The sequence below is a fragment of the Scyliorhinus canicula genome, chromosome 15, assembly GCF_902713615.1.
Source record: "Scyliorhinus canicula chromosome 15, sScyCan1.1, whole genome shotgun sequence".
NCBI classification, from domain to species: domain Eukaryota; kingdom Metazoa; phylum Chordata; class Chondrichthyes; order Carcharhiniformes; family Scyliorhinidae; genus Scyliorhinus; species Scyliorhinus canicula.
The window spans coordinates 29,942,213-29,966,429 of record NC_052160.1 but is presented as its reverse complement, the minus strand read 5'-3'; the positions used below and the strand labels follow the sequence as shown (position 1 = coordinate 29,966,429).

Here is a 24,217-nt window from a genome sequence, read left to right as displayed (position 1 = left end):
GGGTGGTCGGGCTCTGGGCAGCGTGGTACCTGGCAGTCCCGTTGGCACCCGGGCACCTTAGCATTGCCAGCCTGGCACCTTGGCACTGACATCCAGGCACTTTGACAGTGGCCAGGTGGCAGGGATTGAACTCAGGGGGTGTCCTGCCCTTAAGAGGTCGAATGCAGGAGAGCTCAAGGACCCCTTAAGAGGTAGATTCGAGGAGATCCCGAGGCTGCAGCGGGGATGCCAGGCAAGGTGAGGGGTGTGGGGGGGGGTGTCAAAGAATCAGAGAGTCATTTCAAAATGGCTCCCCTATCCGCGAGTCATCTTCTGAGCTCATTAGTGCAGGAAATGAGATAAGTGTGGCCTCGGCGGGCCGTTCCCCAACGAGACCAAAAGAAAGGCAGCGTTCCTTTAGATAGTGGGGTTGTTCTCGGCACTGCAGGTGCCGAGAAACACCCCATTACACATGCCCAAAACGGGACTCTGGGTGTTTGTTCCATTAAATCACGGCCTACATCTCCAGAGTGCAGCCAGGCGGAGAGAGCATGAGGCTTTGCTACAATGGCTAGGTTCCCCAGTATCTAGGGTGTAATAGCTTTCACTCATGTAGCCATCAAGGCTTCAGCAGGTAAGCCGGGATCTTTCATAAACAGAAAAGGATTCCACTCAATGAATGTTCAGATTGTCTGTAATGACAAGGCACAGATTCTCCAAGTTTGTGCCTGCTACCCTTGGAGCCCACACAATTTGTATGTCTTGTGGCACCCACAGATCCCATGGCTGTTCGTGGCTCCTGCACAATTTGATGGCTAGCTCCAGGAGGACAAGGCTATACTTGAAGAGGACCACACTCTGTCACCCAAGAACTGAGGCTGAGGAGAGAGACAACAGAAGTCATGCCTCTACAAGAGTGGTGGTGGAGAGGATCATTGGGCTGCTGAAGACGTGCCTCTGATGCTTGGGGGAGCATTACAGTATCCTCCAGAGCATGTTTCCCTCATAGTTCTTGCATGCTGAGGACCAGTGCCTTCAAATGAGGGATCACTGTGCTGGGAAACTTCCCCAAAGAAGATGAGGTCCTGAAAAGCTAAAAGGCAGGCTTGGAAGTCTTAAGAATTACTAGGAAATTTAGGGACAACTCACACAGCAATGAACTCGCACAATTTTGCTCTGTCAAGGGGGTCCCAATTGAGGCTGGGGAGAATGAGGCAGTGCCACAGCCCGGGGAGGGTGACTCTAGTGAAGAGTCAGAGGAAGAGCCTGGCAACGCACAGGATGACGACATCTTGGCGGACGAGAGCAACATTCAGGGGCAGGCACACAAGGGATGTTTTGATCCAGCGGACATTCAGCTAGGCATGCTCAGCACTAATGTTTACTCGAGCCAATGACACTATTTCATTCCAAAAAAATTTTAAATCAGGGCCCTATCCATAACTCTAGCACCACACAACACCCTACAGTTCCTAGCCGTGCAGCACCTGGCCACATTTTCAAAGCATGCAGCCAACTCAGCCCATTAAAGTAAAGAAAATGTTTCTGTTCCTTCACGTTAACAGACAAAAAGCTTACAAAATGTCCATACCTAACAGAAACTTCCAAATAATAAATGCAAATAACGTCACCTATAACACTCCCGTTATGCTCAAGGTGCCTCAGGCCTGTGTATGCTATGGTGCCTAGCCCCCACCCCCCCTTGCTGGCAGCAGCATTAGAGGCAGCCAGCTGACTTTACTGTCCTAGAGGTCCCGATGACCTTGGCAGCTGTCCTCTGGCTTCCAGAGCCTGAGTTGGTTCCAATTGGGAAGGAGCCTCCAGCCCCATGGCTGGGCAATCCTCAGACATTGCAGCTTCATCAGATGCAGTGGCCCCTGGCAGGGGAGCAGAGGAGCTGTTGCTGTCATCCGGAGCAGCATGAGAGGAACCCACGGAGACAACGGTCAGCTCGTCTGCCAGTGTGAGGTTCTCCCTGCTCACCATTGATGAAGGGCCATAGTAGAGAAACTATGTGCCACATCCAGCTCTCAAACTGACTGTGGCATCCTGAGTTCACTGCTAGTGTGTTGGATTGCAGGACCAAGCACAACCTCTGGAACCTCTGATTACACTCCTGGAAAACCTCTTCATGAGTTTCACTACTCTCTTGATAGAGGTTGTGCGCTCGGTGCCCAGTGTTCATTCTCTGCATGAACCCCTCCACGATTGAAGACATGACACAGTTCCTCGTGGGTCTCCGGCAGATCTCCTGCGCATCCTGCTGGACATACAGCATCTGCCACCCGATGGGCATCTCTGGAGGCTCGTCATCCATCTGGGACTCAGCACTGTTGTCATCTCCAGCAGTGCTCCCACTGATGGAGCCCTGGGATGTCTCTGCTTCTGCCATCTCCTCATCTCTACGTTGTACCCTCACCATTGTGCATTACTCACAGAGATGATGACCTAATGCCCACCGACGTGTAAGTATGTGCGCTGATCTCTGGTTCTGAGAAATAGTTTAACGCAGGTGAAGAAGCAATGTTTTCCAAGCTTCTTAATGGTTGCCCGAAGTTCCTGCATTGTGAATCTGCAAAGGAAGGCACAAAATCAGTAAATTAAATCATCCCATCAGTAAGCATGCTGGGTGGCCTGATAAGGCAATGGAGAAATGCTGCACGGTGCCATCTGCATTGAGGTTTCATTGGGCACTCTGGTTGCGAAAGCTTACTTTCTTTTTTTTTTATAATTTTTATTCAAATTTTCACAAAAAAGAAAACAATAACAGAAAATTCTAAGAACAAAAAAAAACAGAGTGTGGCCTCTTATTCGTGGCCACACTCGCCATCGGGGACTCATACAACAACCTCACCCAACTGACAAACCCCTCCCCAAACCCGAACCTTTCCAGCACCTCCCACAAGTACCCCCACTCAACCCTATCAAAGGCCTTCTCCGCATCTAGCGCCACCACTATCTCCGCCTCCCCTTCCACCGCCGGCATCATAATAACGTTCAAGAGCCTCCGTATATTAGTGTTCAGCTGCCTCCCCTTCACAAACCCCGTTTGATCCTCGTGGATAACCTGCGGCACACAATCTTCTATCCTCGTGGCTAAGATCTTTGCCAACATCTTGGCGTCCACATTCAGGAGTGAGATCGGCCTGTATGACCCACACTGCAGGGGATCCTTGTCTCGCTTAAGGATCAAGGAGATCAGCGCCCGAGACATCGTCAGGGGCAAAGCCACCCCCCCCTCCCTCAACTCGTTGAAGGTCCTAACCAACAGGGGGCCCAGCAGTGCTGCATACGCCTTGTAAAATTCAACCGGGAACCCATCCAGCCCCGGCGCCTTCCCCGACTGCATGTTCCCTATCCCTTTAACCAGCTCCTCAAGCTCAACTGGCGCCCCCAGACCCTCCACCCGTCCCTCCTCCACCCTCGGGAATCTCAGCCGGTCCAAAAAGCGCCCCATCCCCCCCTTCTCCGCCGGAGGTTCGGACCGATATAGTCTCTCATAAAAGTCCCTGAAGAACCCATTAATGTCTACCCCCCTCCGCACCACATTTCCTCCACGGTCCTTAACTCTACCAATCTCCCTAGCCGCATCCCGCTTACGGAGCTGGTGTGCCAGCATCCTACTCGCCTTCTCCCCATACTCGTACACCGCACCCTGAGCCTTTCTCCATTGCGCCTCCGCCTTTCTGGTGGTCAACAAGTCGAACTCAGCACGAAGGCTGCGCCGCTCCCTCAGCAATCCCTCCTCCGGGGCCTCCGCGTACCTCCTGTCCACCCTCACCATCTCCCCCACCAATCTCTCCCTTTCTCTCTGCTCCCCTCTCTCCCTGTGGGCCCGAATGGAGATCAACTCCCCCCGAACCACCGCCTTCAGCGCCTCCCAGACCGTCCCCACTCGTACCTCCCCATTATCGTTGGCCTCCAGGTACCTCTCGATGCATCCTCGAACCCGCCCCCTCACATCCTCGTCCGCCAGCAGCCCCACCTCCAAGTGCCACAATGGACGCTGGTCACTCTCCTCCCCCAGCTCGAGGTCCACCCAATGCGGGGCATGGTCAGAAATGGCTATCGCCGAGTACTCAGCATCTACTGCCCCCGCAATCAGCGCCCTACTCAAAACAAAGAAGTCGATCCGGGAGTAGGCCTTATGCACATGGGAGAAGTATGAAAATTCCCTGGCCCTCGGCCTCGCGAACCTCCAAGGATCCACCCCTCCCATCTGGTCCATAAACCCCCTCAGCACCTTAGCCGCCGCAGGCCTCCTACCCGTCCTGGAACTGGATCGATCCAGTGGCGGATCCAGCACCGTGTTGAAATCCCCCCCCATTATCAGGCCCCCACCTCCAAATCTGGAATCCGGCCCAACATGCGCCGCATGAAACTCGCATCATCCCAATTCGGGGCATATACATTGACCAGCACCACCCGCTCCCCTTGCAGCTTGCCGCTCACCATCACGTATCTCCCGCCGCTGTCTGCCACCACACTCGACGCCTCAAACGACACTCTCTTCCCCACCAGGATCGCCACCCCCCGGTTTTTTGCATCCAGCCCCGAATGAATCACTTGGCCCACCCACCCCTTCCTCAACCTGACCTGATCTGCCACCTTCAGGTGCGTCTCCTGAAGCATAGCCACGTCCGCCTTCAGCCCCCTCAGGTGCGCGAGCACGCGGGACCGTTTGACCGGCCCATTCAGTCCCCTCACATTCCAGGTGATCAGCCGGATCGCTGCCCCCCTCCCCCGTTGACTAGTCCACCACGTGCCCGCGCCCCCCTGCTCAGCCCGTTCCCCACAGCGACAGACCGCCATCCTAATCCCCTCTGCACGCTCCAGCTCCTTCTTGGCCATTCCAGCAGCAACCCGGTATCCCCCCCCCCAACCTTCCCCATTCCCCCCCCCCCCCCCCCCTCCCACCCCCAAGCTAGGGCCCCCCCTAGCTGCGTAACTCCGGTCATTGTACTTCCGTAAGTCAGCCGACTGCTGCTGACCCCGGCTGCTCCCGCCACCCCAATTACCCTCCCTAGTGTCCCCCAACCATTCCCCCAATGCCGACCCTGCCCCCTGCTTCTCCAGCGCGGGAGAGAGGCCCGTGCCCCCCATCCCAAGCCCCACCCCCCCGACCCAAAACACAGGCAGACAGGCACGTGACCCAACAGGGCCGCGAACCCCACCCAAACCCGTAACCAGTGAAATAATACAAATCCCAACATGATATGATAAAACACCCAAGTAAACAGATAACAGTCCCGAAAAGCAGAAAAGGCAAGACAGCAAAAAAAAACATTGTCCAATAGAACCAAAGAGAGCGAAAGGATATCAAGGAGGACAAAGCCTCCGGGCTGCGTACAACGTTCCCCAGCCCCCAGTCCTCAGTTCAAGTCCAGCTTCTCTGCCTGGACAAAAGTCCAGGCCTCCTCCGGGGAGTCAAAATAAAGTTGGCGGTCTTTATAAGTGACCCACAGGCGTGCCGGCTGTAACAGGCCAAACTTGACCCCCTTCTTGTGGAGCACTGCCTTCGCCCGGTTAAACCCAGCCCTTCTCTTCGCCACCTCCGCACTCCAGTCCTGGTAAATCTTGATCTCCGTATTCTCCCACTTACTACTCCTCTCCCTCTTCGCCCAACGAAGCACACACTCACGGTCGACCAAGCGTTGAAATCGGACCAGCACCGCCCTGGGTGGCTCGTTCGGCCCGGGCTTCCGCAGCCACACCCGATGGGCACTCTCCAGCTCCAGGGGTCCCCGGAACGACCCCGCGCCCATCAGCGAGTTCAGCATCAGGACCACGTAGGCCCCCAAATCCGAACTTTCCAGCCCCTCCGGGAGGCCCAAAATCCGCAGATTCTTCCGGCGGGAGCGGTTCTCCACCTCCTCCATCCTTGCCAACCATTTCTTCGCAAGTGCCTCGTGCGACTCCACCTTCACCGCCAGGCCGAAGAGTTTATACTCGTCTCCAAAGCCTTTTGCTGCAGCTCCCGAATCTCCGCCGCCTGAGCCTGTCCAGCGGTGCCTTCAACAGCTCCAGGATCTCAGCTTTTAGTTCCTGGAAGGAGCACAGGAGCAGCTCCTGCTGCTCCCTCGCCCACTGCTGCCACGCTGCCGGTTCCCCACCCGCCGCCATCTTGTCCTTTCTGCCTCGCACCTTCTTCTGCTGCAAAGTTGATTTTCTGGTCGCTCCACTTTTAGTCCAGCCCATCCACCGGCCGCCAAGCGCCGAGGCTGCGTTCCCACCTGGGGAAAAATAAAATCAGCGCCGTTGCGGGCCCTTAAAAGAGCCCTTGGTGAGATCTTTTCCACTTGTTCCCTTTGCTGCTTGAATCCAGCTTTCACAAGGGCCCTCAGGTCAGCTTGAGGTCTCTAACACAGCCCTTCCCTCACCTGCATGCTGAATAGGCTTTTGTCTCTCTGCTGCAGCCCCAGCCAAATCTTACACTGTTTCTGCGGGACTGGAAACCAAGAAACATATCATTCCTGGGTGAAAAAACTCCTCCATCATTCACCTATACTTTTTCATAAAAGTTCCACTCCATATTGCTTAAAAAAAAGAGCTCTTTTCTGTGATCTTAGCAGGAGCTGCCATGTGTGTGACCACTCACTCCATGGTGCACACCGGAAGTCCGAAAGCTTACTTTCTGACAAGAGGTGCCAATGATGTTTCCTGTGCCCGCAGCACACGCATCCATAACCTGCACCCTTACCTTCATCCCGACCCCCATCTCACCAAGACCATAGGAGCCAGGTGGCCTGTAGTACTCCAGCTCAAGAGCATCGCTTTCATTTTCATTTTCCCACTGATTCAGCAGTGCTCTGCTGCACTGTGACTTGTCTTCTCCAGACAGGAGACAGTGATTCATCTTCCTGAAGGTCAATTCCAGATGCTTATTCCCCGCACCCAGGCATTAAGCAGGTAATTTCATTGTTCCCCCCCCCTACAAATCATTGAAACTTTAGCGGCACTGAAGCCAGGTGCTGTGCACAAATCACGCCCACTGACCTGGGCAGCGACCTCTGTCCAAGCCTTGTCAGGTGGGCAGGCCTTCTCTTGCTGTCCTTGGGCAATAGAATGTGCCACCTGAGACAGACCACCTGAACCAAGTAGGACACCTAGGCACTCATCAGCGAAACAGGGAGCACTTAGCCCACCAACTTGCCTGTCCAGCTTCCATGCCCTCCTGGTGCTGTGCCATTACTGCTCACCATACGTCTTGCAATGATTGAATTAAACTCCCTCAGTCTCCCCACAACTCCTGGCAGCCTTCATGGAGGTGTCTTCTTCAGTTTTAAACCCCCTGTTGTTAAGTCTTCATTGTACCAGGCAGCCAATGCATTTCTAAGCTCACTCAGTGCGAGCCCCAACCAGCAGACAAGTTACAGGCCGGGCGGACCTTAATTGGCCGCCCAGTGTGCTGTCGCGTTAACTAAGCGATCTCGAGTGGGTGAGGTTTCACATCCACTTCCGCCTGCATCGACTTTGGTGCGCCCACTCCAAAAATTCAGACCACGGAGAACCAAGTTTCATTCAGTGAAAAACTGCACAGGGCACACAAGCAAGTATTTCAAGAATGATTGTTTGCATTTCCAGTATCATTTGTTTCTGTTTCCTCCTCTCATATGGTGTTTATTTCCATCATAAGTGTCATGGAAGTGGAATTGGTCTACAGCAGCAAAGCAAAACTGGCTGGTACTGAATTAACTGCTCATATTTCACTGCACCAATTTTATTTTACATTGACTTGGAAAATAGAGTCAAGATTTTTAATTTCAAACCAAGTAAAAGTGACAATAAGACAAGAAAAATGATCCACCCCATCAAAGTTCTATAAACTTCAGTGAAAATATCAAGCAGAGTAAAAAAATCAGCTGCCAATTCACTCCAACATATTTCGTAACGCTGCTATCGACCAAATTCATATATAACATGCTTTCAAAACAGAAATCTGGGGCGGAATTCTCCGACCCCCGCAGGATCGGGGAATCGCCCGGGGCCGCTGTAAATCCCGCCCCCGCCGTGTCCGGAATTCTCCGCCACCCGGGAATCGGCGGGAGCGGAAATCACGCCCCACCGATCGGCGTGCCTCCCACGCCGATCGGCTCACGATACCGCGATGGGCCGAAGACCCGCCGCTGTCAGGCCTCTCCTGCCGACGTGGTTTAAACCACCTCTGCGCTGGCGGGATTGGCGGCGCGAGCGGGCCCCCGGGATCCTGGGGGATGCCCCCACGATGGCCTGGCCCGCGATCAGGGCCCACCGATCGGCGGGCGGGCCAGTGCCGTGGGGGCACTCTTTTTCTTCTGCCGCCTCCACCATGGCGGAGGCGGAAGAGACACCTCATGCGCCAGTGGTGACGTCAGTAGCAGCTGATGCTCCAGCGCATGCACGGACTCACGCCGACTGGCGAAGGCCTTTCAGCCAGTCCCGACGCCGGGCGGCGTGGCGCCAAAGGCCGTTGGCGCCAGTTTTGGCGGCAGTCGGCGGAGCGGGAGCCACTCCGGCGTGGGCCTAGCCCCCAAAGGTGCGGAGACCTTTGGGGAGGCCCGACGCCGGAGTGGTTGGTGCCACTCTGCTACGCCGGGACCCACCGCCCCGCCGGGTAGGGGAGAATTTCGCCCCTGATTAATATAAATTTCAGATACAGTAATAGAGAACAATGGAGAAGTCAATATCTGGCTAAGTATCTTCCCTTAAACTAACAGAGAGGCAGTTAATAAAGCATCTGAACGTCCCCAGGGAAACACTTCTGTGTTGTTCCTCGTGTCTTAATAAAGCTCGTAGTCTCAAAGGTGGAGAAGATGCTTTATTGTGAATTTGTTCTGTCTTCAGAGCTTAACTTACGGCTACCTCAAATACTGCCTGCTTGTCCTGCTCCCAGTTCTCCCTTCCGTGAAGTGTGTGCTCACTTCCTGTCCCTGTGTATTTATAGCTCTCCCGTGCTCCCTCTAGTGCTTGCTCATTTGTATTGCATCTACTCAGATCTACAATCACCACAACTTCCAGTGGTTTATGGTACTCAATGACTCAGGGGAATTGACTGCAACTCAACCAGCACTGTCTGCAGCTATTAAATGTGCCACTGTTACACCACTGTTATTTCAAAAAGCTGGAGATATTCTTAATACTTTAAGCAACATATTTACCAAGCCCCAAAAAAATGATACATTCCAGTGTCAATATTCTGGAAAGTGTTGCAGTTTCAACCGGATGTGCAGACAAACAGATGAAGATGCATCAATACTTTATTGTGCAGATGACCTTCAACGCACTTCGAAAATTTTATAGTGGCCATAAATTCAGCACGAAGGTCCAGTCAGCTCGTCCTGTGCTAATGCTGACATTGTAACATACTCACTACTCCATGTATGGTATGGCAACATTACTGGACTAGCAATCCAGACACCCAGACTAATTTTCGAAAGATACGAGTACAAATCTGAAATAAAATGATAGCATCAGTAACAATAACCATGACATTACTGGCTTCTCCTAAAAACTAATGTCTTTGAGGAAAGAAAATCTGACATCCTTACCCAATCTGGCCTACTTATTACTCCAGATCTACAGCAATCTGATTGACTCTTAACTGCCCTCTGAATTAGTCGAGCAAGTCACTCAGTTCTATAACTTGAAAAGTAGTACAAGGACTCTCCTTATCAGCACTGTGGGTATACCTGCAACACATGGACAGCAATGGCTCAAGAAGAGTGAGCAAAAAATGCTAGTCTAGTCAACTGTGCTCACAGTGCATGAACATTTTTTTAAAAGGAGAAAAATACTGTGGATGCTGGAAATCTGGCACAAGATCTGAGTTTTGACAATGGATCATCAATCTGAAATGTTAACTCTTTTTCACTCTACAAAGATACTGCATTCGCTGAGTAGTTCCAACATTCGCAGTGTTATCTACTCTTTTATTTTACTCTTTCCTTGGACTCTTGCATATTTTTCTTCTTCAAAACCCTGCAAATCAATAGACCTGCATTCCCAGCAATTATGCCAGCATCATGCCGATCAGGGAACAAAATTGCTGACCTTGAAGGACTTTCTGGAATCTGGGGAAGTCCCCTAACCCAGTATGTCAGAAATTCAACAACACATTGGTGATGGTAGCTGAGTGACAAGTGCAATATCCCTGAAGGAGGAGATGTGCCCTGAGGAGGCCTTTGGAAGGAAACCACCTAACTTAATTTTCATTTGAGAGTCCAGGCCACAATTCCAAATGAAAATGTTTACATTTTTTTAAATGACAAACATCGGAGGGGGTTGGGGGGGGTCATGTGGCCTCCCTAGCCAAGGCCTCGGCAAACCTCGGAGGTCATGTCACACCCAGCCTATCAGGGCAAAGCACGCGCAATTCCAGCAAGCTAGAGCATTTAAAGCCTGCAAAATAGATCCAGTCTAGGAGAAGGGTTGGAGTCACTGGCTGGTATTATAATGGTCCTCTCTTCTTCTTGGGCGGTTCCTCTGGATCGACTTGCTTCAACTCCAGGGAAGTGGATTCTGCGGTGGCTGAGTAGTCCAATCCTGAATCCACAGACTCTGCCACAAGTTTGGCAGGTGGTGTTTGATGAGGAGGGTGGGTGGGACGCGCTCCATTCTGTGCTATCTTTCCACTGTTTCTGCATTGACTCTGTGTGATCCACCCTATGAAATTCAAGGTGATTGGTGCCTTCTCGGATGCTTCTTCTCCAGTTTGTGCGTTCTAAGGCAAGTGATTCTCACATGTCGGTGGCAATGTTGCATTTATTGAGAGAGGCATTCAGAGTTTCCTTGTTGCATTTCCTCTGCCCTCCTATTGATCACTTGCTATTGCGGGGCTCGGAGTAGAGCACTTGTTTTGAGACTCTTGCGTCGGGCATGTGGACAATGTTGGTCCAGGGTGACCAGTATCTCGATACTGGGGATATTAGCCTGGAAGTTGGTACGCCTATTCTGCGGTGGATTTGCATGATTTTGCGGAGGTGTAGCCACCTGGGGTGGCCATGTCCCGATTCCAAAATGGACACTCGCAAAGAGTGCAGGGAAAAACGGACAGCACTAGAGAAAACAAGCAGGTGCAAGGTTTCCTGTGTATTAAGGTTTGCAAAACCCAGACAGAACTGAAACCAATAGCCATTAGCATATTAATGAGCTATCTCCGGGGACAAAAAGGAAACATTGAAACAATCGAGAACAGGACAGACTCCCCGGCGCCAGTGGGAGCTAAAACAAAGGCAGGCCAACGGTCACATAGGGCCCGCCCAACGATCAGAGAACAACCCCGGTATTGGAGAAAATCAATACGAACGATTGGGACATGGTCCAATTAATTGGGACCAAGTCCGGGGTCCGCCCAGAAGGGTGCGAAACCCCTGGGGACTATAAAATAGAGTCCCCAAGTTCAGTTCGCTGTCTTGGAAACTCTTGGAAGAACTCTCACCTTGGCTTTGGCTCTCAGTGATGAGAGGCCGCCAAGCACCAACCAAGTAAGTCTAAGGTCAACGCACGATACGAGTTGGACGTTCCTAACTACTATCCTATCCCAGTTCGAAGCCAGCAGTATCAGAACCGGACAACGGCCATTGGTCCTCTGACTGAGTGGGCCACTCGAAGCTAAGTATAGGCTTTAGTAGTAGTTGTAGTTTAGTGAATAGAGTTTATGCATGAGTAATAATTGACTGTGTGTGTAAATAAATGTGTATTGATTTCAAACTTACTAACTGGTGTATCGAGTCATTGATCAGTATTCGGCTTTAACCCCTGTGGTGGTATCAGAAAGATACCTGGCGACTCTTGAGCAAAGGTAATTAAAACAGAGCAAATTAAGGGAAAGCATAACGAGCAACAGAGACAACATTGGTGATATCACATTGTTCGTGTTTCTGATGCATACAAGAGGACAGGGGCCATGGCTGTTCTGTAGACCATAGCTTAGCGCTGGATTTGAGGTCATGGCCTTCGAATACTCTGTTCTTCACTGGCGCAGAGTTGAAGCTGCACTTCATTGTCGAAGTCTGCTCCATTGTCCAGGGCTCAGCGTGAATCTTGACAGTCAGGCGGCAGTTTTATGTGGCAGGAGTGGCCTGGTAGAAAACCTTTGTTTTCCGGATGTTTAGTCTGAGGCCCATTCCCTCATATGTGAATGCGTCGATGATGGTTTGTAGCTCAGCCTCGGAGGGTATGCACACACACAGGCGTCATCTGCATACTGTAGCTAGATGACAGAATGTGGGGTGGTGTTTGTTCTGGCCTGGAGGCATCGGAGACTGAACTGTTTTCCGCTTGTCTGGTAAGTTTACTCCACTCCAGCGGGGAGCTTCAGATGATGGAGTGAGGTGTTGCTGTGAGGAAGATAGAAAAGAGCATTGGTGCAATGGTGCAATTGTTTTAACCCCAGTTTGCACATATATTGGGTCTGTGGTGGTTCTGTTGGTGAAGATCACGGCTTGCATGTCATTGTGGAGCAGACGGATAATGGTGACAAATTCTACAAGCAGACAAATTTGAGGAGGAAGTTCCACAATCTCTCACGATTGACAGAGTCGAAGGCCTTTGTAAGATCAACGGTCATGTACAGAGTTTGATGTTATTCCCTGCACTTTTCCTGGATTTGTCTTGCGCTGAAGATAATGTCCATTGTGCCTCTTGATGGGCAGAAGCCGCACTGAGACTCAGGGGGAAGCTCTTCAACCACTGGTAGGCGGTTGAGGAGGATTCTCGATGACCTTTCCTATGGCGGAGAGTGGGGAAATCCCTCTGTAATTTCCGCAGTTGGACCTGCCTAATTGTTGGTCACAATTAAGACACCACCAAGATCACCCAGCATTCACTCTTCCTTCCAGACAAGGGTGATGAGGCTATGGATTCTTCTCAAAAATGCCTCTCTGCCGCACTTTAATACTTCTACAGGGATTTCTTCTGTGCCAGAGGCCTTGTTGCTTTTCAGCTGTTGGCTGGTTTTATTGGACCTCATGCGAGCTGGGATTGCAGTGAGATGGTAGCTGGTAGCATGTTGCAGGATAGTGTCAAGGGCACTTGCGCCGAAGGCTGTGTCTTGGCTGAGGAGGTTTGCGATATGCTCTCTCCAGTAGGTGTTGGCTGCCTCTCTGTCTTTGATGAGTACCTCTCCATTGTTGGCTCTCAGTGGAGTGGGTTCCTGGGTACTCAGACCGTAGATGGTTTTAATTGTGCTGAAGAAGCTGCACATATCCTGGTTGTCGGCGAGTTGCTGAGTCTCCTGCGCTCGTTCCAACCACCATCTGTTCTTTCGGCCACAAGTTCTTTGATGCACCTCGACCTTCAATTGCCTGTAGGCTTGTTTCCTCTCACTTGAGATTTGGTAGAGCTGCCAGTTCAGGAATACCTTGCGTTTGTGGTGTAGGAGATCCTGGATCTTGGTATTCTAATGTTCCTTTCTGCTCTCAGTATATAGCTTTTGCCTCTAAATAAACTGCCTATTGCTGTTATCTGTGGATGGTCGCCCAAAGTTCCTGTTTTTACAGAATACCTTAGGCAGGTCCATATTTTCCCTTCAGCAAGCTGATACGTGACTTCTGACCACCCAAGTGGAGGACAGGAATTCTCAACATTTTGACAGTTCCTCTGCACTTACCAATTTTGTCAGGAGTGAGTAGAAAATCCACCTCCACCCAAGGTCCCAAGGAATCCCAGTGTCAAGCTTGAACCTAATGTCTTGGGGTCCAGGATGATTGTCCAGCTTTTCCCACGCACTCCTGCCAAAAGATTAGTAATGTTAAGGCAAAGTCACCATAGTCCCAGATGACAATAGCCTGCTTTCCCTTTGAGGGGGAGAGCTGGCTGGTGGTGGTTTAACCTGAGGATCACCACACCTCAGGCGAGTGACGCAGCTGAGAAGGCGGGCCATCATGAAAAACCTCAGCTGGTATGGGAATTGAATCTATGCTGCTGGCCTTGCTCTGTATCACGAAGAGCTGTCTAGCCAAGTGAGCTAAAGTGGAAAGTACTCAAGTACCAATGATTTATGACCCCCAAATGTTTTTTCTAATTTCCACTTCAATAGTATTGGGTCCCATAAGAAATGAATGATATCAAGGATTTTGTTCTTCTGCCATTTAAAAAATATGACTGCTGAACAAAAAAGGCTGCTAAAGTCACAGGACCACAGGATTGGTCCTTTCTCTGGTCCATAAGTTAAATGAACAACATCATTATTTTCTTAGCTTCTGGAACCTCTCCTCACTGTACAGACCCAAAAGACCAAGGGATTTGCTGCAGGGCTACTAACAGCCTTATATCACACCTGGGACTGTCCAAGCCCCTTTCAAAGAGGAACCAAAGGGACAGAATTTGCATCTGATATGCTCACCTTCCTCGCAGAGTCAGTGGGTCTACCCAGACAATGGCTTCCCAACACCAGACTCTCGGGCCAGATGGCAACTCTTTCAACAACTAATGAAAGGGGCATTATCATCCCTCAACGCGGAGCCAGCTCCATTCACTGATAAAACATCCCCTTTGAAGATATTGTTGAGAAAGGCCACATGGCGTGGTGGTAATTTGAAATCTCCATACGCCTTTGAGAACTGGAAAATCCTGAGACTGCTGTTTAAATATCAACAGAACAGGACCTCCAACAACCTGGCTGAATAAGCAGTCAGTTACCACCTCTCAACTTCACAAAGCCTGCTTGATCTTAAAAGTCTCTAATTAACACCTGCCAAGTGGACTAAGTACAGAAAGACCATTGTGCTGCAGTATCATTCATTTCAAAGATCTATGTATTGTTATCTGCAACCAGAAACTCATCGGAACTGAACCTCGCCACAAAGGAAGCACCCTCTGGATTTTGGATTTCTCAGACTCTGGAAATCATGTGAACTAATATTAATTTACGTGGCTCTTGTACTGCAAAACTCCTTTTTCTATTGTCATGTGAGTGTACCTCTAAGAAATGGGTGTTTATTAGATAGTTGCAGTGATGTCAGAGAGTGGGTGGAGCGAGGCTGTCTGTCTGCTTTCACTTTCGCTATGGACTTGCAGCTACAGGGTGTGTTTAGTTTCGTTTTGCAGATTAGAAGCTGTATCCAGCAAAACCAGGTGTAATTCTTATTTATTTCTGCATGAAAGGAATGTCTTCAAATGACTTGCTAGTTTAAAAGTGATAACTGCTCTCAGTAGTGAATTTAAACCTGATCTCGGTGTTTAAAATGATCTTTTGTCTTATGGATGTTAATAAGGAAAGATTAAGGTTTACTTATAGAATATTGTATCTGTGGGGAGGATTGGGTGTTGATAGTAGTTAAGTTGTTTACTGTGGGTTTATAAAGTGTTAACTGGTTTCATAAATAATCATTGTTTTAATTTAAAAGTACTGTAGAGTTCTGTTGCATCACACCTGTAAGGTAGGCCCGTGCGCTCCCCATAACCACAATCTATTAAAAGTTGGGAGTCAGGTGAACTCCATGATACTTTGGCATTCTCTAACCCCTGATCCAGAACAAATTGCGGGCTTGAGGGGGATAAAAGTCTATCTATTGGATTGGCTTAGTGAACTTAAAGACAGTGGGCGCGATTCTCCGCACCCGCAGAAAATCGCCGGCCGACTTTTGCGACGGCCCGACACGGCTCAGTTCCCGACGTATTCACGTCCGGGACATTGGCTAGGAACGGGGCCGCGTCAATCACGTGCGCGATGACGCCGGAACGCGACGACAACACGAACACGCCCACGTGACGCCGCCCGACGCTGTAAAAAGGCGCGGGCGAGCACAGAAACTGTAGGCCAGGATGTCGGAGCTCAGGAGAGCAGCCCTGCGATTCGTGGAGGCTGACGTGGAGACGCTGCTCGAATCAATCGAGCAGAGGAGGGGCATCATCTGCCCGCGTAGAGGGCATCGCCACCCTGCCAGCGCGGTGCGCCAGAGGGAGGCAGACCCCTCGCTCTGCAGAGCAATGTCGGAAAAAGATGCACAACCTCACCAGGGCTGCCAGGGTAAGTGCCAAGAGGGTGCCCCCGGGTCACAACCATCCCTCCCCCCTTAACTTAATCACCCACCTCCCCCCCCCCCCCCACTGGCACAGGGGGTGGAGGGGGATTGGGGCAGAGTGAGTTGAGGGTGGTTCACAAAGTAGTCACAGACCCAGCACTCTGGCCCCCGTGGAGAGATGCAATGGTCTTATTACAACTTGACCCAAAAACTGTGCCAGTATCTGAACGGACTGCTGATACCTGCCGTATTGTAATGATCTACCTATGCCCCCTCCCCCAACAGGACAAGACCGCTCACAACACCCGTGAGCGGAACAAGACTGGAGGGGGTTCGCCCATCCTGCACCCCCTCACCACGTTTGAGCAGAGGGCACTGGACCTTGTTGGGGGATCTGCCACCCAGGAGATCGCGCAATGCGAGGTTGGCGGAGCTGCAACAAGTGAGACAACCCTGCATGACAAACAACCCCCCTCCCCCATCCTCTGTCCCTTCACACACCCTGCCCGCTGGAACACCTCCCCCATCCTCTGTCCCTTCACACACCCTTCCCACTTGGACACCTCCCCCATCCTCTGTCCCTTCACACACCCTGCCCACTTGGACACCTCCCCCATCCTCTGTCCCTTCACACACCCTGCCCACTGGAACACCTCCCCATCCTCTGTCCCTTCACACACCCTGCCCACTGGAACACCTCCCCCATCCTCTGTCCCTTCACACCCTGCCCACTGGGACACCTCCCCCATCCTCTGTCCCTTCACACCCTGCCCACTGGGACCGTCTAGTGCCCGGCCGAGCATCTCTAAATAACCCGTTTCATTCTCTTCCCTAGGACGTGATGTCGAACGACCAGGGCCGTCTGCCTCCAGGCGGACACAGGCATCTGCCCCCACCTCACCCAGGGCCGCACGACAGAGGGTGCCCGATCTGCGGGGAGTCCCATCCTCCCCAACCGAATCTGTGGAGCAGCATGCCCAGAGGGCGGCGAGAGAGCAAGAGAGGGAAATGGCCCGCGAACTCCCTGCGGCCTCTCAGCGGGCCGATGACATAGAGGAGGCGTCCACCCAAGACGACCTCGAGCTTGCGGCACAGCTATCTGCCACAGCATCCACCATCCCAGAGACACTCACCCCGGTTGGGCTATTTAGTGATGAGGCTCCTGGGTCACAGTCTGGGTCGCATATCACAGCTGAGCAGGTACAGCAGGTGGAGGTCGGAGCAGCCGAGGGCCCGGACTGGCGGAGGGAGGCCTGGAGTTTCTCAACCCACCCGCACAGCCGATGCATCAAGAAACCCAGGGACACAATGACGGGATGAGGGCTGTCTTCCAGACTCTGCAGACGCTGTTAGAGGAGTCGAACCGCGTCCACGAGCAGGGAGTGGTGCCGCTCATGGCAGCAACCCAGGCCGACACCGCACGGGTGGCATCCGCGGTGGAGGCAATGGGTCAGGTTATGCAAGGCGTTGGGCTTAATGTGCACGCGTCATCCTCGGCCCTGGACAGGGTTGCCCTCTCACAGGCAGCAATGCGCCAGAGCCAACACGACATTGCCGGCGCGCTGCGGGCCTTGGCCGAATCTCAGCAGGTCATGCCCCAGTCGCAGCACGCCATGGCACAGTCATAGCAGTCGATGGCACAGTCCCAGCAGTCAGTCGCGGAGAGCATCAACCGCCTGACACATGTGCTGGATGGCGTCGTGCACTCACAGATTGAGATCGCACAGTCCCTGGCGGGAATGTCTAACTCCCTGGACTCCGTCTCTGCAAACCTTCGGATCTTGGTGGATACCGTTGCAGGCCTCCAGGACTGGCAGCGCCAGGTGTCGATGGCGCGACGGGGCACCTCCCGCTCGCACCTCTGTCCCAAAGTGAGGCCCCGGGGGCCACCGGGCTCCCCGAGGGAGGAGGTTTCGGGGCCTGTCCCATTAACTCCATCACGGGACGTCCCGGAATTCTCGGCCACCCCCCGTCCCATCCCTGGTGCATCCGGTGGGCAGCAGGCAGAGCAGGGTGGCACAACGTCACCCGAGGCGCCCGCAGAGCAGCCTGGCCCATCAAGGCCAGGTCACTCCAGGAAACACTTGCCGAAGGAGAAACGAGTCGAAGGGGGCGATTCGCAGCAGTCCTCCTCCACTCCTGCTGTATCATCTGGGGAATCACTTAGACATAGTGGTAGGGCCCGTAAGGCAACAAAGAGAGACACTGAGTAAGTTGGCACGGGTGAAGGGCACAGTTTAGTTGTAGGGGCTAGGGCACCTGTAAATTATTGTTAACATTAAACGCACTGTTCCACCGTACTTGTAATACCGTGTGATTGTTCCACAGCCACAGGAATCGTGATGGTGACCGAGTGTCGCTGGGGTTGACGAGCGGTGAAACTACGGTGCCGAGTGTGCAGTCCCTGCCCCTCCCCCAACCCCCTCCGACAGCTAGCCCACGCGGGCACGTGATGGAGTGTCCGTGACGAACTCAGCAGCCACCAAGGTGGATGGTTCAGCTATTGCCATGGGTCAGACTCTCTCTAACGATTCTGAGCTCACAACTCATCACAGAGCGGGCTGTCATCATTCCACATGGCACTGATCACACCCGCTGACACAGCCATCAATGTTGTGCCATACCGTCTGGACCCAGTGATAAGGATGATGTCGAAGTGGAGCAGTGTACACTGAGAGGGGGTGGGGTTGTGGTGGTGGCAATTGTGTGTTGACCCTCTGCACGACTAGCGATGCAGGTGGTGGTTTGGTGTCCAGCGGGGACGTCGCATGCGACGCGTGAACTGTGCTGCCACCAAGGCGTCGCGTGCCCGCCGTCCTCGCCGGGTCCGTCGTGCTTCCTCCTGGACATCACCAGCACCTGGGTCGTGTCTGTGTGCTGCGCCCGCCACTCCGCCAGCCTCCACCTCCTCCTCCCTCTCCTCCTCCTCTGTGCTGGCACCACTGCCACTGACTTCTCCCTCCGCCTCCTGCAGCAGGTCATCTACCCTCTGCATCGCAATGTTGTGCAGCGCACAGCAGACCACAACAATGCGAGCGACCCTGTCGGGCTGGTACTGCAGGGCCCCTCCGGAGCGGTCCAGGCACCTGAATCTCATCTTCAGGAGGCCACGGCAGCGCTCCACCACACCCCAGGTTGCTGCATGGGCCTCGTTGTATCGTGTTTCCGCATTGGTCTGAGGCCTCCGTATAGGAGTCATCAGCCAAGACCTCAGCGGATAACCCCTGTCGCCTAGCAACCAGCCCCTCAGCCGGGGGGGGACGTCCCTCAAACATCGCAGGGATGAACGACTGCACCAGTATGTAGGAGTCACGCACACTCCCTGGGAACCTTGCACAGACGTTCATGAACGTCATGTGGGGGTCGCATACCACCTGGATAGTCATGGAGTATGTCCCCCTCCTGTTTGTGAACACCTCCCTGTCCCCTGCAGGCGGGCGCATGGGGACGTGAACACAATCGATTGCCCCCTGCACCATCGGTATCCCAGCCACGCTGGCAAATCCACGAGCTCGTGAGTCTTGAGTTATCGGTCCTCGGGAAAGGTGATGTAGCGGTCCGTGATGGCATAGAGGGCATTGGTCACATCCCGGATGCACCTGTGGACCGATGGCTGGAAGATCCCGGAGAGGTCCCCGCTCGGAGACTGGAAGGAGCCGGTCGCATAGAAGTTAAGAGCAACCGTCACCTTGATGGCAACCGGGATCGCGTGTCCTCCCCCCGTTCCACGTGGGGCGAGGTACACCACGAGGTGACAGATATGTATCACCGTCTGCCTACTCAGTCGGAGTCTCCTACTGCAGGTGATGTCCGTCATTGTTAGGAAAGAGATCCGGACACGGTACACCCTCGGCCTTGGTCGTCGCCTCTGGTGCCGTGGCTGCACCCTCACTCTCTCCTCCTCCCCCTCCTCCTCCTCCCCCCCATGCTGCTCGACGACTGGCAACTCCTCGGCCCTTCCCTCTGCTGCTGCAGCTGGCCCTGCATCGACTGCGGGTTGTGGCTGTGGATGCTGCTCCATCTCCAAATGCAGTGCAGCGGCCCCAACCACTGCGCAGAACATAGCCGTTCTGTTCGCAGACATTGTGCTAACCTACAAAAGGGTGGTGGGGGGGGCAGAGAAACGGGACATGTTAGACGGAGGTTAGTCGACACCCCTGCCAAGGGATACCTGTGTGTCCCGGTGGCCTGGTCGCGCTGCTGACACGCGGGCAGCCTAACCCCTGGTCACTTTCTGCATCCAACGGACAGTTAACTACGTCCTCTTCACCGGTGCGTCAGTGGCCTGTGGCCGTAAGCCACAGGGCAACCAGCGGCCGTGTCCTCGTGACCGGCACGCCATGGCATGGTGGCAGACATTTTGTAACCGGGGTTGGACGAGTCACTCGCTCACTCTCTCCCTACCCCCCCCACTCCCACACACCCCCCCCCCCCCGTCTCCCCCACTCCCCCCTCAGTCTCCCACACTCCCCCTCAGTCTCCCACACTCCCCCCTCAGTCTCCCCCACTCCCCCCTCAGTCTCCCCCACTCCCCCCTCAGTCTCCCCCACTCCCCCCTGTCTCCCCCACTCCCCCCTCCGTCTCCCCCACTCCCCCCTCCGTCTCCCCCACTCCCCCCTCCGTCTCCCCCACTCCCCCCCTCCATCTCCCCCACTCCCCCCTCCGTCTCCCACACTCCCCCCTCCGTCTCCCACTCCCCCCCTCCATCTCCCACACTCCCCCTCCGTCTCCCACATTCCCCCCTCCGTCTCCCCCACTCCCTCCTCTGTCTCCCCCACTCCCCCCTCCGTCTCCCCCACTCCCCCCTCCGTCTCCCCCACTCCCCCCACTCCGTCTCCCCCACTCCGCCCCTCAGTCTCCCACACTCCCTCCTCAGTCTCCCACACTCCCCCCTCCGTCTCCCCCACTTCCCCCCCCCCCCCGTCTCCCACACTCCCCCCCTCCGTCTCCCACACTCCCCCCTCCGTCTCCCACACTCCCCCCCCTCCGTCTCCCACACTTTCCCCCCCCCCCCGCTCTGGACCCCCTCCCATTCTCGGGGATGCCTTCCCCGTTGTGGCCAGACTCCAGCAGTGCGCTGAGCGGTGCGCTCACCTACTCGAAGCTCTCGTCAGCCAGCACAACTGGTTGATGAACTTGAAAAGCAGGTGTGTTGGCCGGCGTGAAAACATGGCGTGAGGACGTCGGGACTTCGGCCCATCCGGGCTGGAGAATAGCGGGGGCCAATAAGTCGGGCTTCTGGTCGTGTCGGGGGGTCTTTCGAGGCCTTTGCCGGGAATGCCGACGTGTAGTTTGTGCGGGGTTCGGAGAATAGCGGGAGGGCGTCGGACCGGCGTCGCCGTGAAAATATGCGCGGCCTGCTATTCTCCGAACCGGCGTGAGTGCGGAGAATCGCGCCCAGTGAGTCAATTCATAGTTTTTCAATAAGTTTTTCTGATGTTGTTCCTTATCTTTTAACAATTTTCACTTTCGCCCAGTGCATATTTGTAGTCTGTTTCTTCCTCATTTCCTTGAGTATTTCAAACTGATTTTATTTTCTGCTGTTTTTAAACTTCCCCAATAAAACCTGAAGGGCATGGTGCTTAGACCAACCTATTCCTGTAAACTCTGGGTTGCTCACCCTCATCAACTTGCTGAAAAATATCAATCCCAATGCAAATCTTGCTCACCCAGCACAAGACAAGTCAACAGTGAGTCAAACAGACACAGCTTACCATTAACTTGCTGAAGGTCTACTTCTGAAAAAGTTCATTCAAGCACCATAATATAACGAGCTGGGTTAGGACATTGTTAATTATACACAAGTATAGCATATGATTGTAGAAACATTTCTTTTAAATCAAATGCCCTGACCACAACATTCATGACCAGCTCCTCAATGATACCAGTTCCAGTGTCAAGCAAGCATCTCGCTCTGAGACAGCGATCTCTTTTCATCCAGCTAGCTTGGAAATGCCTCTGTCATTACTTCACTCCGTAGCTATAGAATATTATCAGTACTTTACATCAGAAGCATTAATACATTATGCTCCATATCAGTTCAGGCTTATTAATAAAACACGTGTTCAGTTACACAATAAATCTTCAATGAAAGCCTGGAACCACTTTGAATTGGAGGGACAGCACAATCTGTGCCACTTAAATTTCAATGTTATATTTAAGGAAAAATTACTGCAAGAAATGTATTTATTAACTGATTTAAAATACTTTCCAAAGACAGATTAGATACAATCCAGCAGGAACAGGAGATTATTAAGTGATTCCACAATCCAAAACTCTCAACAAGGAAATCAACATCCACAGGAAACACAAATTGAATTTTAAAAACCACAATATTGTTGCCCAATTCTCTGACCCTTCAACTCCTGGAAATGAATCACCCTACTGAGGACGATAAAGTTCAGATTGACCCCTTACCTCGAAAGACAGATTTCCAGAACTAGTTTAGCTCCTTCAATGCATTCAGGGCAAAAGACCACCCAATAAAAGATAAACTATACATGCAGAAAGTCTTAGGATTAATTCAATTGATGTCAACTAGGGCAACAATTGTTCCAATTTGCCTCAGCTCCCAAATAATTTCTGCTGCACATCCAACAGAAATGTTCTTGCCTGTGTTAATTAATTGATTAGAAACAGTATTCTCCAGGTTACTTGCAATTTTCTATAAGACACAAAAATACATATTTTATTACGGCAATCAAAATCCAATTAATATTAATGGGTGGTATTTCCTATGAAATGTGGTAACACAAGTTGAATGCAGAAGTGTTTTGTTCAATTATCAAGACAGATTAAATTGAGGAGAAAATGTTCTTGCCATTGTCAAAGATTGGTTATCCATTTCATATTGTAAGATAAAATTAATTTATTGAAGACTGAATTTATCTCTAACAAATTGAAAAGTAATTAGGAATTATGTTCCTGTGGATAAGCTTTTATGAAACAGCTGTCACATGCCATCTCTATTCAACAGAGTTCTTGTGCCAGTTCAGACTTTGTGATGACAGTTCATCATCCAAGAATTGGGAATTTGTTTTAAAAGTCCAGTATATGATCATTCGGAGAATCACCGCATGATCTCAGCATTGGGGGTCATTCAGCTCTTCATATTCATTACTGGCTCTCAGTAACAGTAACTCAGCTAGTCCTATTCCCATGCCCTTTACCCATAATCCTGCAAATTAGCCAATTCTCTTTGGAAAGACACAACTGATTCTGTTCCCACTACGCTCTAAGGCAGTGTATTCAAAATCCTAACTGGAAAACATTTTCTGATGTTACCTTTGGTTATTTTTCCATGCATATGTCCTCTGGTGTTCAACCCTCCCATCGATGGGAAGTTTTTCTCTATCTGTTACATCTAACCCCCTCATGGTTTTGACACCTCTAGCAAATCTCCTCTGAATCTCTCCTCAAAGAACACCCCCAGATTCTCCAAGTGTGGTATGGTCAGGGGTCCAGCCTTTGTATGGTTGTGCCTCTATGTGTGTCTGTCTGTGTAGCTTCATTCCACCTGCTTTTTCCCTTGGCCCCACCATATACTCATTTCCCGTAACAGCCTCCCCGAACAGGCGCCGGAATGTGGCGACTAGGGGCTTTTCACAGTAACTTCATTTGAAGCCTACTCGTGACAATAAGCGATAAGTGATTTTCATTTTTCTCATTCTCCAGTCAGCTGAATAGATCTGGTCCACTATCTCATAAACCACACTAAGTCTGGATCATGTCTATCATACCCTCAGATCAACCCCTACTTTACCCTCCGTTCCCCAAGATAAACAAACCCCAGCCCTCAGTCTCCCTCCCCATCTGTATCCCCTCAGATCCACACCTTCAGCCCTCCCAAAGCATGTCTCCTTCCCCACTCACCCCACCTCAGGCCCTCTTGCAGTCACCCACCCTTCAGACTTTCTCTCCTTAATCTCCCTCTCCCTTGTACCCTCTTTCTCCCTCCCCGCACAGTATCCCTTCCGAGATCCTCCCTTTTTCCTTCTCCTCAGCCGCTTCCTTTCACACTCTCTCTACTGCTCCCCCAGCCTCAACCTGAACTGTCCATCTCACATCATTCTCCTCAGACCTACTCTCCACAGATTCCATGTGCATTCACTCCTTGTCGCCTCAAGTCTCCAACCTCAATCCCTCTCCAATTCGAACTCTCCCCTCAGTCCGTCCATCTGTTCCCCTCAATCTCTTCCCTCCTACCCCATCTCTCCCCTCAGTCCCTGCCCTTCACTCACCCTCCTCCCTCCGCGGCATGGTCAATGTTCTAGAATATGTTGATTATTTTATGA

General features: G+C 52.2%; 1 protein-coding gene across 1 annotated transcript in view; it reads right to left on the bottom strand.

The window, feature by feature from the left end:
* Positions 1 to 23,560, bottom strand: part of LOC119978398 (ankyrin repeat and fibronectin type-III domain-containing protein 1-like) — a 1,132,713-nt gene extending 1,109,153 nt beyond the window's left edge. The window contains exon 1 of the mRNA XM_038820019.1: positions 23,208 to 23,560. Within this exon, the coding sequence (XP_038675947.1) occupies positions 23,208 to 23,256 (49 nt within the window). The 5' untranslated portion in view covers positions 23,257 to 23,560. The remainder of the gene's footprint in view (positions 1 to 23,207) is intronic.
* Between the last annotated feature and the right edge of the window lie 657 nt (positions 23,561 to 24,217).